This window comes from Clinocottus analis, unplaced genomic scaffold (assembly GCF_023055335.1).
Source record: "Clinocottus analis isolate CAN_PGR_092001 unplaced genomic scaffold, fCliAna1.0.p SCAF_4, whole genome shotgun sequence".
Lineage (NCBI taxonomy): Eukaryota > Metazoa > Chordata > Actinopteri > Perciformes > Cottidae > Clinocottus > Clinocottus analis.
In genome coordinates, this window is record NW_027176153.1 from 1,954,946 (window position 1) to 1,971,106 (window position 16,161).

The following is a 16,161-nucleotide window of genomic DNA, read 5'->3' on the forward strand; positions in this document are numbered from 1 at the left end:
ACATCCAGCATGATATGAGCCAGATTCCCCAAAAATGCCTCCTGGAGCGTCAATAAGACACCTTTATGAAAAGATTAGGACCTAAAGAATCTGAATCTGCAACAAAAATCAAATTAAAACAAAGTCTTGTCCTGTTAGGAAGGAGTTTTAGTCAAAAATCTGTGTCGTTTGGTTTGAAAACTGAAAAAATGACGTATTTTATGCCAAAAGATTGTCTGAATGGGGCCTGCTGGGACTTAAAATGGGAGCGGGAGGATTTTTTTGGATGAGATGTGCAGTAAAAGACGGTGTCGAGGCGTCCATTAAAACACCTTCCTAAAACAAATTAAAAAAGATCAACCGCACAGAAACATCTTACCGAGCAGCTGCCTTCAGACATGATTTATTAATCACGCGTCAGCTCAACATCGAGTGACTTCTCGTTCATCTAGACCCCGACGGGCTGGACGGTGAACACACGGCAGCAGAGTCAGTTGATTTAAGACACGAGGTCGTCTTATCTCCGCGGTCCAAACTAATCTTTTCTCTCCGTGTCATCCGCAGAGCACCGGCGCTCAGATCCAGGTGGCGGGGGATTTGCTGCCCAACTCCACCGAGCGAGGGGTGACGATATCTGGGAATCAGGAGTCTGTAATCCAGTGTGTCAGGCTCATCTGCACAGTAATCCTGGAGGTAGGAAGAGCACGATTCCTCTCTTCACGCCACGCCTCGCTGACACGTTGTCGGAGCGCCGCGGAGGGAATTAACGCCGTGGACGACGTGCATGTTTTAGTTTCCCTGCAGGCTGAGCGACGAGGTCACAACAGGCTCAGTGATGACTCATGCGCACGCAGCGATTCACACATGCATTTTACAAATGCACACAAATACGTTCCAGGGATTTATATAAATGAAAGAAGAAAGAATCTCAAATATATTCATGCATTTGTGTGTTGATTTTTATATTTGTTTGTGAGAGGCGTCACATGTGTGTGTCTGTGTGTGTGCTGAGATCCGTAAATGAGTTTTTTTTCCTAACATGGCAGGTGAGATCTTTAGCCAATCAGATGTCGCCCTTCAGTTTCAACCAATCACATGAGCGCAGCGTGCATTTGTAAAGTCGAACATATGTGTGAATCTTTGTGTGTGCGTTACTCATAATTCAGACCGCACTGACCTCCACGTTAAAGCGTTTTCTGCACGCCGCGTTCGTCTTCTGTGTCACGCAACGTCGTCTTCATCCAACGTGGGGAAATATCAAACGACGTGCGCATGCCGTTCCATCGCTTTGAGCGGTTTGACCCCGCGTGGCTCTGGGGTCGGAGCTCGCGCGTTGCCGGTGAGGACGCCAGAAAGAACAAACCGGCCTGCAGCTAAATCCGTCCACCTTTCAGACGCCAGCTCTCTTGAGAAAATAGAAAATCGAGGATCGAGACGAGAGCGAGAAACAGAGAAGAAGAAGAAGGGAAAAAAAGAAACACAACCCCGAGCACAGTTTCTCCCTGTGTGTTCGTGGAAGCGCACAAGTTCCTTTTTGTTTTTAGCGCTGCAGCTGGACCTGACTGACTAATTGCTGGTTTGATCCAGTTTTCCAGGGCTTTCTTCAAAGGCTTTTTTTTTTTTTTTTTCGCGAGTTTCATTAGGATTCTGTACCAGCGGGCTTCTCGCTTTTGGCTCAGAGATTTAAATTATGCAAAGTTATACCGAGGATTCGCTGCGACTGCTCCCGCAGAAGAAGATGCTCCACATTCCCGAAAGCTGAAACTGTATCGGCCCGTAACGCCGCCCCCCCCCCCCCCCCCCCGATAAGACACACGGTGTCGTGGACTCTTGGATAATCTCCTCTTCCTCGTTGGTGTTTGAAGAGTTTTATCTTCAAATGTCTCCGTGTCGGCGGATGCTGGATTCATCCACAGGGCTCGAGCTCGACCCGGCGCTCACAGCTATTACCCACAAAGAGCTGCGCTGCTGCAGCGCTTCACTGATTCAATGAGTGACTAATATTATCAAAAGCAGAACAAGGAAGGGAATCATGTCGGTGTCATCAGCAGTTTAGCTCATCACTAAGTGTTATTGTGTCTGAACGCGCCGAAGAGTCGCACGCCATTTGCACTTTAGTGTCTCGCTGTTTGACAGACGTGATGACGTCATCTCTGAGCGGAGAGTTTAGTTTATACTCGTCACCTTCGCCTAACTTTATTATATATATATATATATATATATATATATATATATATATATATATATATATATATAGTATATATCTTTCATCCCTGTTGCTTTGATATTTTATTTTGTGTGTTTAGTTTATTCCATTTGGTGTCTGTAAAGTGTTCGGCGCTACTCTGGCAGCGTATTTCCCCTTAGGGATTAATAAAGTATTTATCTATACATCTATATGGATCTGAATGGTTCTGGTTCACGTCCACGAGATTTATTTCATCCTCCCGTCTTGTTTTTCTTGATTACTTCAGTCTCCTCCGAAGGGCGCGACCATCCCCTACCGACCGAGCCCGTCACCGGCTGCCCTCCTCATCGCAGGGAACCAGGTGAGAAACCTTGAACATGCACCTGCTGGGAGGGGTATCTACGATGGAGGAGAACGGTGGACTTCTATACAACCAGAGGAGTCGCCCCCTGGTGGTCAGGAGAGAGAATGCAGCATTAACACATGAAGCATAGACTTCTATACAACCAGAGGAGTCGCTCCTGGTGGTCAGGAGAGAGAATGCAGCTTTAACACATGAAGCATAGACTTCTATACAACCAAAGGAGTCGCCTGTTGGTGGTCAGAAGAGAGAATGCAGCTTTAACACATGAAGCATAGACTTCTATACAACCAGAGGAGTCGCCCCCTGGTGGTCAGGAGAGAGAATGCAGCTTTAACACATGAAGCATAGACTTCTATACAACCTGTAAACATGTTGCCCTAATGGTTAATTGATTGAAACAAATATCAATGTCGATGAGACAACTCTGTGAGATATTTCACTTAAAACTACAAGCGTCCACCTTGTCGTGGTGGGAGGGGGGGGGGGGGGGGTGACGGTGGGCCTGAGTGAGACAGGGACAGATACCCCCCCCCCCCCTCCTCCCACCTCCTCCCACCTCCTCCCTCCCTCTCAAGGCACAGGATTAGCCAGCGAGGCTGGAGACCTGCCGCCTCCTCCGGCTGCAGCAGCAGATATTCTGCATCGCTGTCAGCAGTTCTGCCGCCTCAGACTCAGTTCATGGAATGGCTTTGTGTTTTTGATATTGCTCGTAATAATCATCAAATTAAACCCAGCGGCGAGGCCCTGGTCACCGGGAGGTGGCTTTTAATGAAGGGGGTGTTTGTGAAATTGGTCAGGGGGAGAAAATGAAGTGCAATGGGAAAAGGGACTGAGGAAGAGGAAGAGGATGAGTCATGGCCCATAAGCCTGTTAGGTGTGTTGAAGTGTCAGAACTGCAGCCTGGAGAGCTCATCGCAGACCAAATGGGATCCGTGGCAAAAGAGGGGAATGAAACGCTTTTATTCTTTCTTTTTTTTTACATGGAGGGTTTTAGCTGGTGAGAACATTCACGCTCACAAATCATCACAAAATACTGAGTGTCTGGACTCGCCCCCTGGTGGTCAGGAGAGAGAATGCAGCTCTAACACATGAAGCATAGACTTCTATACAACCAGAGGAGTCACCCTCTAGTGGTCGGGAGAAAGAATGCAGCTCTAACACATGAAGCATAGACTTCTATACAACCAGAGGAGTCGCCCCCTGGTGGTCAGGAGAGAGAATGCAGCTCTGACACATGAAGCATAGACTTCTATACAACCAGAGGAGTCACCCTCTAATGGTCGGGAGAAAGAATGCAGCTTGAACACATGAAGCAGAGACTTCTATACAACCAGAGGAGTCGCCTCCTGGTGGTCAGGAGAGAGAATGCAGCTCTAACACGTGAAGCATAGACTTCTATACAACCAGAGGAGTCGCCTCCTGATGGTCAGGAGAGAGAATGCAGCTTTAACACATGAAGCTTAGACTTCTATACAACCAGAGGAGTCGCCCCCTGGTGGTCAGGAGAGAGAATGCAGCTTTAACACATGAAGCATAGACTTCTATACAACCAGAGGAGTCGCCCTCTGGTGGTCAGGAGAGAGAATGCAGCTCTAACACATGAAGCATAGACTTCTATACAACCAGAGGAGTCGCCCCCTGGTGGTCAGGAGAGAGAATGCAGCTCTAACACATGAAGCATAGACTTCTATACAACCAGAGGAGTCGCCCCCTGGTGGTCAGGAGAGAGAATGCAGCTCTAACACATGAAGCATAGACTTCTATACAACCAGAGGAGTCGCCCCCTGGTGGTCAGGAGAGAGAATGCAGCTCTAACACATGAAGCATAGACTTCTATACAACCAGAGGAGTCGCCCCCTGGTGGTCAGGAGAGAGAATGCAGCTCTAACACATGAAGCATAGACTTCTATACAACCAGAGGAGTCGCCCCCTGGTGGTCAGGAGAGAGAATGCAGCTCTAACACATGAAGCATAGACTTCTATACAACCAGAGGAGTCGCCCCCTGGTGGTCAGGAGAGAGAATGCAGCTCTAACACATGAAGCATAGACTTCTATACAACCAGAGGAGTCGCCCCCTGGTGGTCAGGAGAGAGAATGCAGCTCTAACACGTGAAGCATAGACTTCTATACAACCAGAGGAGTCCAACCAAATTCAAACAGTGTCAAAAGAGGGGAATAAAATAGTTTTTATTCATGATTTGTTTCACATGTGGGGTTCCACGCTCACTCATCGTCACAGAATAGCGTCTGGACTCAACTCGAGGACTCTTCAGTAACCAGACACTCGTTTTTCTTGCTCCCTCTTGCTGCCTTCAGGTGTACGAGGCGTCCGACTTCGCGCCCCACCCTCTGTACTCCGTCGCCCAGGGCGGCCTGGACCTCCAGCAGGTAACGTCCCGCTAAGTCTGTGAATAATCTCCATTCTCGTCTGCATGTATAAATACCTCCAGGAGGCGGCTCTTCAGCTGCACTGCACGGGCGCAGGAATGGGGTTTCGGGTGGGGGAGGGTGGGGGAGAGGGGGGGAGGAGGGGGGAGGGGGGGAGAAGAGGGGGGAGGATCTGAGGGTTGTGCGGTATGTCCAAATTTACACAGTCCATCATCTGGCCCGAGGCATTTAAAACAACAGCTGAGCGTTAAAGCTGCAGCTATTGTTCTACCCCGTCTGTAGAGCTATAACCCTTCTGAAACACGATGCCACCACACACACACACACACACACACACACACACACACACACACACACAACACAGTCTCTTTTTTTAGTCCTGCCTTCACTCTGCACCAGAAACATTTCGGCTTCAGGACTATTCCTCCCCTGACGGCACTAGCGAGATACTCTCATGACACCAGAAAACAAGCAGCTTCTGACAAATAACCCCCCCATCCTCCTCCTCAGATTGGAAAACAAATGAATTGTGGGTAATGACATATAAAGACTTCACGATTTAGATCGCTCATGCTGTAAATTGAAGGATAAACGCTACTAATTTCTGGTTCCTGCGTACAGACGCAGCTGTAATGCGTCGTAGCGGCGCTGCAGCTGACGAGCATGTCGGAGCTCTGGTTCTAGCAGCCAGACAGCTGGCGGCGGGCAGGACCAGTTAGGACAGACGGAGGGATGGACGGAGGGATGGACGGAGGGATGGACGGAGGGGTGGACGGAGAGAAAACTAAGTTAAAGTGAGAGGAAAAGAGGGGTTAGCATACAGGAGTCTGCTTTATTTAACAGAATGAGGCGGGAGCGGAGATGGAAAACTTAAAAGGATTGAAGACAGAAACATATTTGTCTTTTTAGCTTCACTCGACCAGGTTTTGAGATATTTTAGTTTTAGTGGGTGTTTTTATTTTTGCCGTCCCAATAAAAAGGTAAAAGTCTGCTTTGAAAATGTAATTAAATCCTCATTTTCTCTCGGCCCTCTCACTCCGCATTGTTTTTTAAAATCTTTTTGATACTTGAATTATGAAATAAAACGATGCTCTGCTCATTAGGAGGACTCTGCTCACGGGTTCCCGGGCTCTGTTCCTCGTACCTGGTTTCCTGTGAGCGCCGGACCATTTCCAGGATGAGATGATGTAGATATTAGTTTTATAGAGAGAGAGTTTCCAGATCGCCAAGATCCGATCTCACGTCATCATGACTTCCTGCACGAGCGCTAAAGATTCTGCCGACATGGACTCCTTTATTGACCAGACTTTCTGGAGCCGTATGTACCACGCGCTGTCCGTCAGGAGCGGGCACGTCCAGTCGGAAACGAGACCGTTCGAGGGCGGATCCACCTCCAGGGACTCAACATGTCCTGTCGTCAGTCACCTCGCTCGGTTCAGCCGGATAACAGGACGTTTGACCGGCTCTGATGAACCACGTACGAGGAGCGAGGCCCGGCTCCGAACCTGCGATCGGCCCCGATGCTAGCGGTTAGCTAAACCCGTTAGCATCACAGGTAGACAGGCAGTACGACGTGCACAACTGATTTGATGAGACAGGCGTGCTAATACACAGATTATCACAGCAGCTCGCTCACGGCCTGTACGCTAAGCAGCCATCTTGGAACTTTCCTGTTTTCCTCGTCGGAAACTTTTGTCGGATTTGTGCCGCAGGAAGTCGGACGAAACCCGAAGACTTCCTGTGGCACAAATCGGCAGTATGTAGCGGGCACTTCCGGTTCACTTCTGGTTCACTTCCTGTTCACTTCCTGTTCCCACCTCAGATGTCGGGCCGTCTCGAGCGGTTGCCACTAATTCCAGGAGACGCCTCGTCATTTGCCGCGAGTGTTATAGTCGTGTCGCCTGGCAGAACGCTGCAGTCGGACCCGAGCTCAGTGAGTCACGGGTCTTTGCGTGGGCAAAAACAACCCTGTGCTTTTATTTTGAAGGGAATTGGTGCCACAAGTTCAGCTCGCCCTCTCTCCAAATCCCAGAAAAACTTTGAATTCCCAGCTGAGCTTGAACGCATAAAATGAGATAATCCTTCATTAGTCCCTCAGTGGGGAAATTACAGGATTACAGCAGCTCTGCTCACAAGGAAATACAGATAAAAACAATCAAGTAATATAAATAAACAGTAGAACTTAAAACAAGTTAAACAGTAAGAAGAATATTAAACATGCAGATGGGATAAAAAATAAAAATGTCTGCCTCCCAGCGAGGCCTGAGGAGCACGCAGCTCGTCTGGAGATGTTCTCCTGAAGTATTCTATACGTCATCTTTCATGCCGTGACAAGCGAAGTGAACTTCACCTTTTTATCCTCGTGAAATGCAAACCTCAAAGTATATATATAAATAAAAAAAACAATCTCAAAAAGCCAAAGCGCTGAGCGGTGAGTCAGAGCTCATCTCGCCTCTTCTGGAAAAAAAACAACAACCTAAAACCATCGCGCATCGCCGTGACGCGCCTCCATTAGCGCGCTGCGGATTTATCGCCCGCGCGTTGAAGCTTTTATTGCAGTAATTTCCCTAATGCAGGATGCTCTCTTCTCTTCTCCTCTTCCTTCTCCGCAGGCCTACACTTTGCAAAACCAATACGGCATTCCACACTCAGAGGTAAAGTCTCCGGACGCACGTCACCCCGCCGACGAAACGGAGAGCTTTCACGGGTTGGGAGTGCGTTCAACTTTCTGCTTTCTGCTCCTCCCAGATGGCCAAGCTGCACCAGCTGTCCATGCAGCAGGGCCTCGGCCCCATGGCGCCGCCGGCCCCCGCCATCATACCTGGTGAGCAGCACGCATCCTGTAACTACATCATCCAGCGCCGAGCAAATAAAAGCTCGCTGTCGGATAATGTGCCCGGGTCAGTGAGGAGGGAAGAGACGAGGGTTTTTTTTTTTTTTCATATTTTTTATAGCGCCCCATTATGCGAAATGATAGGTTTTCCGCAGAGTCAGAGGACGGGGGAGCCGGAGAAGAATGAGCGCCGTGTTAAACACCGGCCTATTAAAATGTAAATGAACTGCTTTATTATATCTAGTCGTTCTCAAAGCCTCCCGGCACATCAGCGGCCGTCTGTGTGGCGTCGCCGGCGAAAAGGAGTTGAATGAATATTAAAATGTCAGATGTGTCAATTTCACTCAAGTCCACGCCTGTGTTGTCTTTCCTCTCAGGGATGGACTCCAGTTCTCAGACATCTCAGGAGCTGCTGATCCCCAATGATGTAAGCAGGAGCAACTTTTCTTCTTCTTCTTCTTCTTCTTCTTCTTCGTGGGTTTTTAGTTGGCGGTTTCACCCACGCCGCCTCCTCCATCTGACTCCGGCTGCAAAAAGACGTCTCGGTCGCGGCTTCCCGGGAAGAAAAAGGAGACGAGGAAAACATATCGGCAGCTTTTCCTAATTACCCTCATTATTCCCGACCTCGGACGAACCTCAAGGTTAAAGGGGTTCTGATCCGATATGGATCCGTTCCTCTCGCCGCCGTTATTGTCTGGGCTGCAGTTGCAGTGTCTCAGCGCGGCTCCCATGGGCGCTCGGTAAATCCTCTCATGTTCCCTGACCTACTTAGAGGCTGTCTGCTGTCAAAACAGCCAATAAGGAAACAGACGAGGATCCTTCTCTTCCTCGCTCAGCCTCCGCCGGGGCTCCACGCAGCGTCGCTCCCAAATCTGGATTCTCTCCTCAAACGAAGTCAGGCTGCGTTTAACCTTCAGATTGAGCGCTGGCGTTTTGGGCCGCGCACTTCTGTTTCCTGGGATTTCATTTAGTATGGAGAGAGAGAGAGAGAGAGAGAGAGAGAGAGAGAGAGAGAGAGAGAGAGAGAGAGAGAGAGAGAGAGACCTTCACGTTGTTCATCCAGAAGAATTGAACGTCGTTCAGGATCTCGCCATCGACGAATCCTCCAAAACGACCAAAACCAAACAGACTTCCTCCAGTTCATGACCCACTAACGAGAGCCTGAATTTCTTATTTTTTAAATTATTATTTATTTGATTATTTTGTTAATTTTATTATTTTTAAATTTATTATTTTTTGTAATTATAATTTTATTATAATTTTATTTTTAGTATTTTTTTTAAAATGATTTTGTTATTATTTAATTATTCTATTTTATTATTTTTAATTTATTATTTTTGTAATTATAATTTTATTTTATTGTTTTTGTAATTATAATTTTATTTTATTGTTTTTGTAATTATAATTTTATTTTATTATTTTTGTAATGATAATTTTATTTTATAATAATTTTATTTTTGATATTTTTGAAATTCTTTTTTGTGAGTCACGTGTGCAGGTTCATGGTGCATCAGCTGAGGATCGTCATCAACCTGCAGGCGAGAACACGTGTGAGAGTTTTTACAGCAGCAGGACGACGATCGACGATAAAACTCCAGCAGGAAGACGATGCTTTAGTCTTTTTATAAGATTTATTACAGATAGAAATATATAAAATGTTATCTACCCAGTGTGTGTGTGTGTGTGTGTGTGTGTGTGTGTGTGTGTGTGTGTGTGTGTGTGTGTGTGTGTGTGTGTGTCTTGTATCTCTAAGGATCCGGTTTTAAAAAATTGCGTCCCAATTCCCAAAAGGCCTCATTATGAATCTCAGGAAGAGAGAACTTTATCATAAACGTTCACCTCAAATGATCTAGAACAGGTAATTTATGAATAAAGCATATACTTCTATACAACCAGTGGCGTCGCCCCCTGGTGGTTAGAAAAGAGAATGCAGCTTTAACACATGAAATATAGACTTCTATACAACCAGAGGAGTCGCCCCCTGGTGGTCAGGAGAGAGAATGCAGCTTTAACACATGAAGCATAGACTTCTATACAACCAGAGGAGTCGCCCCCTGGTGGTCAGGAGAGAGAATGCAGCTTTAACACATGAAGCATAGACTTCTATACAACCAGAGGAGTCGCCCCCTGGTGGTCAGGAGAGAGAATGCAGCTTTAACACATGAAGCATAGACTTCTATACAACCAGAGGAGTCGCCCTCTGGTGGTCAGGAGAGAGAATGCAGCTTTAACACATGAATCATAGACTTCTATACAACCAGAGGAGTCGCCCCCTGGTGGTCAGGAGAGAGAATGCAGCTTTAACACATGAAGCATAGACTTCTATACAACCAGAGGAGTCGCCCCCTGGTGGTCAGGAGAGACAATGCAGCTTTAACACATGAAGCATAGACTTCTATACAACCAGAGGAGTCGCCCCCTGGTGGTCAGGAGAGAGAATGCAGCTTTAACACATTGTTTTCAGGGCTTCACTTCGCTCAGTTGATTCAACGTTATATAAACGTCGGCTACAACTATCAGAACAAGAGGAACACTCACTCCCCCGTGTGGCTCAGAGGTGAACTGCAGATAGAAATGATAAGAAGACTTCGGAGTAAACAACAACATAATTGGAGTAAACAACAACATCTTTGAATAGTCTGTCAGAATTAAGCCCTTTACAGCTTCACAATGTGACATTGTGAATTACAAAAGGAGAAGTTACAAACAATCAAATGAATTCCATCGTGGCGTTTTGGGACGTGCGACCCGTCAGCAACATTCCTCACATGGCCGAAGCTTTTTTAACCACAATGCACCAGAGGAGAGAGAGGGAGTCCATCGCCATGGACGTGACGGGGACAGCTGTACGCTGCAGCCATTGTTCCAGAAGAGAGGACTTATAGCCACGACTGAGCCTGCTCAGCCCCGCCCCCGCCTCCGGCCAACCACACACACACACACACACACACACACACACACACACACACACAGATGCATTGAGAAACTGCTTACACGCAGTCAGCAGTATGCACTGTACTTCTTGCGCGAGGAAGATTTAGCCGGAAGAAAAATGGCTGCACCCTCGCCGTCCTATCCCTCCTTCCTGTGTGTGTGTGTGTGTGTGTGTGTGTGTGTGTGTGTCCTTTCAAATGACTCAGCAGTAAGCTCAACCAGATGTAGGCCACTTCTTCCAGGTGAGGCGTGCGGCGGCGTGTCGATGGCGCCGTGGAACACAGCAGGGAGTCATTTATTCAGATCGGGCTGCGTTTACTTTCCTTTTTCTTTTTTAAAAGGTTGTTCTCAGAGGAATGCTGTTGTCTGAGGTCATGCACACAATAGACGTGTAAGTGTGTGTGTGTGTGTGTGTGTGTGTGTGTGTGTGTGTTGGGGGTGTTGACAGCTGGTGTCTATTGACAGCTGGGGTAAAAAGGGCCGGAGTCCTCTGGAGAGTCTCACGTCTCAGTGGACGCGACATGTTATCTGTGATTTGAGGCCCGTAGTGGCCCATTGTCTCTGGAGGTGCTCTTTAGGCTGGCTGCTCCCAGTGTGTGTGTGTGTGTGTGTGTGTGTGTGTGTGTGTGTGTGTGTGTGCCCCCCTCCTCCCCTCAACCCATCCCCTGAATAAACTGCTGCTCCAATAATAGCCCGGCGGAGCGTCCAGGTCGCCGTGTGACAAATCAGACACACTGGAACAGGCTGCTTACTTCTCAGGAAAGGAATGCGAGTGCAGCACCGTGTGTGTGTATGTGTGTGTGTGTGTGTGTGTGTGTGTGTGTGTGTGTATTTTCTACCCATGCGTCAGCCGCCGTTAAGCTGCCAGCACACACGCATACTACAAGCACTTCATCACCGTCTGTCTCACTCACTGTGGAGCGCTCCGGCTCCGGTGAACATGTGTTGCCTCCAACACGCCGAGGGTCCGGCTCACGACACCACCAACACCAGAGATGATGCCTTCTGGAATGCAATTTTTTAAAAAAGAAAGAAAAGGAAATTGTGGCATTGTCTATACTCGAGCCGGCGGGACTGCAACACACACACACACACACACACATTATGTTTTCCATTAGCGAGGAGATGCATCTGCAGCTGGCATGATGTGTTTTGGGAAGTGATTTGTTTGGGAAGTCATCACCACTCCGAGGAATCAATAACCTTTTAGCCACTCAGATTAATGAGAGGCAAATGTGCCTTTTTTCCTCCTCCTCGTCTCTTTCACGCGGTAGCAATTAAGGGAGGCTCCAGAGGGGAGGGGGGGGGTTAATGCTTTTGACATGCATGATGGACGACCAATCCACTGACGACAGTGTAAGTGCAATATTCAAAGTGCTCTGCGTTACAGTAAATCCGCCCCACAGCGTCGCACCCTTCAAAAAAAAATACATTATTGTTTCTGTTTTTGTGACGCCAACAATGAGAAGAGGAAGAAGAAGTCATTGAACCCTCTCCCTCCTCCTCCTCCTCTCCATCTCCTTCTTCTTCCTCCTTTTCGTTGGCAGCTGATCGGCTCCATCATCGGCCGCCAGGGCACCAAGATCAACGAGATCCGGCAGGTGTCCGGCGCTCAGATCAAGATCGGCAGCCAGCTGGACGGCACGAGCGACCGCCACGTCACCATCACGGGGACGCCGGTCAGCATCAACCTGGCCCAGTACCTCATTACCTCCTGGTGAGCCCGGATGACACGCAAATGTATTGGTTCAGTACAAAAAAAGGGGGTCAAAGGTGACGGCGCGGAGGGAGGAAGTGATAACGAGGTGTCTTTACGCTGCCGGGGTAATTGAGCCTGGAGGGAGCGAAGTGTTGACGCTTCTTATTGGGATGCAGGAGAATCTTTTTAATTATCTTTTTTCTTTCAATAATGCAACAGGAGAAGTCAGAGTAAATCATTCAGGAACAAATCTGAGCACATGAAAGGAGTGCGTGCAAATGTTTTTATTTTTTTTATTTACGAACATCCTTTTTAAATACACCAAAGGCTGTAGAGCCAGAGGACGCCTGTGTGTCAACGCGTCAACGTGTCCTAGTGCGACGGTTCCTCTGACGTCTGATGCCGCGTTCACAGAGAAAGAGTTGCGAAATATTCACGCGAGTAGATTACATGTGAAGTCAATGCACATGACGCGAATGGTTGCAAAAAAAAATCCTGGAGGAGTCGGAGCTGTGTGCAACTACGGATAATATTATGAACCCAGACACGGATAATATTATGAACCCAGACACGGATAATATTATGAACCCAGACACGGATAATATCATGAACCCAGACACGGATAATATTATGAACCCAGACACGGGCGCTGGATGTTCCCACGTTTATGAGACTTCCTCAACAAGTAAAACGCAGAAATAGTTGTTAATGTTCCATGGTCGAATGAAAACTGTTATACAGGAACGTGACCGGGTCAGTTTAGGTTAGCTAGTCAGGCTATGTGCTGCTAACTACAGGAACGTGACCGGGTCAGTTTAGGTTAGCTAGTCAGGCTATGTGCTGCTAACTACATGAACGTGACCGGGTCAGTTTAGGTTAGCTAGTGATGCTATGTGCTGCTAACTACAGGAACATGACCGGGTCAGTTTAGGTTAGCTCGTGAGGCTATGTGATGCTAACTACATGAACGTGACCGGGTCAGTTTAGGTTAGCTAGTGAGGCTATGTGCTGCTAACTACATGAACGTGACCGGGTCAGTTTTGGTTAGCTAGTGAGGCTCTGTGCTGCTAACTACAGGAACATGACTGGGTCAGTTTAGGTTAGCTAGTGAGGCTATGTGCTGCTAACTACAGGAACGTGACCGGGTCAGTTTAGGTTAGCTAGTGAGGCTATGTGCTGCTAACTACATGAACGTGACTGGGTCAGTTTAGGTTAGCTAGTGAGGCTATGTGCTGCTAACTACATGAACGTGACTGGGTCAGTTTAGGTTAGCTAGTGAGGCTATGTGCTGGTAGCTACAGGAACGTGACCGGGTCAGTTTAGGTTAGCTAGTGAGGCTATGTGCTGCTAACTACAGGAACGTGACCGGGTCAGTTTAGGTTAGCTAGTGAGGCTATGTGCTGCTAACTACAGGAACGTGACCGGGTCAGTTTAGGTTAGCTAGTGATGCTATGTGCTGGTAGCTACAGGAATGTGACCGGGTCAGTTTAAGTTAGCTCGTGATGCTATGTGCTGCTAACTACAGGAACGTGACCGGTTTAAACTCTTGTTTTCCTCTCACAGATGTAAACCCTTTTAAACTAAATAAACTCCAGACCCTTCATTCAGAGTGTTGCATCATCAGAATAATCCTCTAATCTGTCCCCCCCACCCCCTCCCAACTTGTGTCTCACAGTTTAGAGACAGCCAAATCCACGGCCCAGGCCGCCACCATGGCGTCTCCGGTGGACCTCAACATGGCCTTCGGCCAGCCGGCGTCCCCCGCCGGCTCCCCGGGCCCCGCCATGGCCACCATGGGCGCGCTGACCCCGGCCCACCACATGCTGGGCAACCCGTACGGCGCCATGCCGCTCTCCGGCCTGCTGGGCGTGAAGTCCGTCCCCTTCCTGACTCTGTCCAGCCCCGGCCCGGCCGTGGCCGTCACCGCCGCGCCCTCCCACGCCGCGCTGGCCGCCTACACCGCCAAGATCTCCTCGGCCAACTGCATCAAAAAGCCGGAGAGACAGAAGTTCGCTCCGTACTGATGAGCGTCCACGTTCCCGGGGGGGCGGAGCCGAGGGGAGGAGGGGGAGGAGTCAGGTGACGGGACAGCTGCAGTGTTCTTCCACGTAAAGAAAAAAAAAAAAGAAACGCCCGATGTAGCCATACACTTTTATTCTAGGACGCACCAACAGAGAAGAGACCAACGGGGGCGCACCGGGGCGGACCAACGGGGGCGCACCGGGGCGGACCTGCTTCTCGGTGACTCAGCGTTCGTTTCCTCATGAATCGATGGACCGCTTTCATCGCCACCCCATCACTTGTTATCCATCACGAAGGAGAAGAAGAAGTTAGAAAACCCCCCCTAAAAAAACCACACAGGGGCCGCAGCCTCACCTGAGGGACACGTGTTCGATTCCCAGCGCTCACGTGCGCCTCCGGTGACGGGTCGGCTTTTACTATTTATCCTTCAATGAATTTGTAAATTATACTCTGGTGGCTGGCGCTCTGCCGGTCGATGCTTTTATACAACGTCTGTGTTCGCCTCCTGAAGTTTTTAAGGAAATTTGTAAATGTTTTTGGGCAGAGGGGGGAGGGGCCGGGGGTCTTTTTTTAAACAATGTGTTCTGGTTCTGTACTTCACTGTTCAGTGTTACGTTCCTTTTGTTGGATTTTATTTTGAAGGTGCAACTTGTTTAATCTTTATTTATTAGTATTGTTTCATTTATTAAAAATCTTTTTGTTTCCTGACGGATTCGTCTTTTAAACTTTAATCTGAAAACCTTCAAGACGAGAGGATTAATGCAGCACACACACACGCACGCACACACATAGACACACATACACACACGCGCACACACATACACATGCATACGTGCACACACACTCGCAAACATACACACACACACACACTCACACACACGCACACTTACGCATGCACACATGCAGAAGGACACACATGCACGCACATGCACACACACACATTTACGCACACATGCACGCACACACACAAATTCACACACATGCACACGCACACACGTAGGCGCGCACACACACAATGCACACACATGCACGGACACATGCACTCACATATGCACACACACACACAAACTCTCTCACACACACACAAACACACAGACACATACACACACTTGCAAACATACACACACACACACTCAAACACACGCACACTTACGCACGCACACATGCAGACGCACACACATGCACGCACACGTGCACACACACAAATGCACACACACACATTTACGCACACATGCACACACACGTGCACGCGCCAACACAAATTCACACACATGCACACACACACATGCACGCACACCTGCACTCACATATGCACACACACACTCTCTCTCACACACACACACACACACACACACACGCATGCACGCACGAACACAAATTCACACACACACACACACACACATGCACGCACGAACACAAATTCACACACACACACACACACATGCAGGTTGCTCCAGGTGTCTTCTTGAAGGCCAGATGGCGGCTCCTCAGTGCTGCAGCGTGAGAGACGGCTGTCACACCCTTGTGCTCTTTTGCCCCCGAACAACAACAACAACAACAACAACAACAACAACAACAACAGCAACAGCAGACACGATGCGACCTGGAGGGGACGAGCTCAGCTGGCATTGACGTGCGTGTGCGTGTGCGTGTGCACGTATCAGGAGCAGATCCACACGGAGAGAAGAACTCTGAACTCTCACTGAGACACTGAGTCCTGCAGACGAGGCTGTGACGGAGAAGAGGGAGGAAG

At 48.5% G+C, this 16,161-nt stretch overlaps 1 protein-coding gene across 3 annotated transcripts in view; it reads left to right on the forward strand.

The window, feature by feature from the left end:
• Positions 1 to 15,116, forward strand: part of LOC137800303 (poly(rC)-binding protein 4-like) — a 45,604-nt gene extending 30,488 nt beyond the window's left edge. For all 3 annotated transcript variants that reach the window (XM_068597448.1, XM_068597449.1, XM_068597450.1), the window contains 8 exons: positions 544 to 672; positions 2,454 to 2,528; positions 4,849 to 4,920; positions 7,533 to 7,574; positions 7,669 to 7,744; positions 8,131 to 8,180; positions 12,235 to 12,404; positions 14,062 to 15,116. In XM_068597448.1, the coding sequence (XP_068453549.1) occupies positions 544 to 672; positions 2,454 to 2,528; positions 4,849 to 4,920; positions 7,533 to 7,574; positions 7,669 to 7,744; positions 8,131 to 8,180; positions 12,235 to 12,404; positions 14,062 to 14,410 (963 nt within the window). In that variant the 3' untranslated portion in view covers positions 14,411 to 15,116. The remainder of the gene's footprint in view (positions 1 to 543; positions 673 to 2,453; positions 2,529 to 4,848; positions 4,921 to 7,532; positions 7,575 to 7,668; positions 7,745 to 8,130; positions 8,181 to 12,234; positions 12,405 to 14,061) is intronic.
• Positions 15,117 to 16,161: the final 1,045 nt, after the last annotated feature.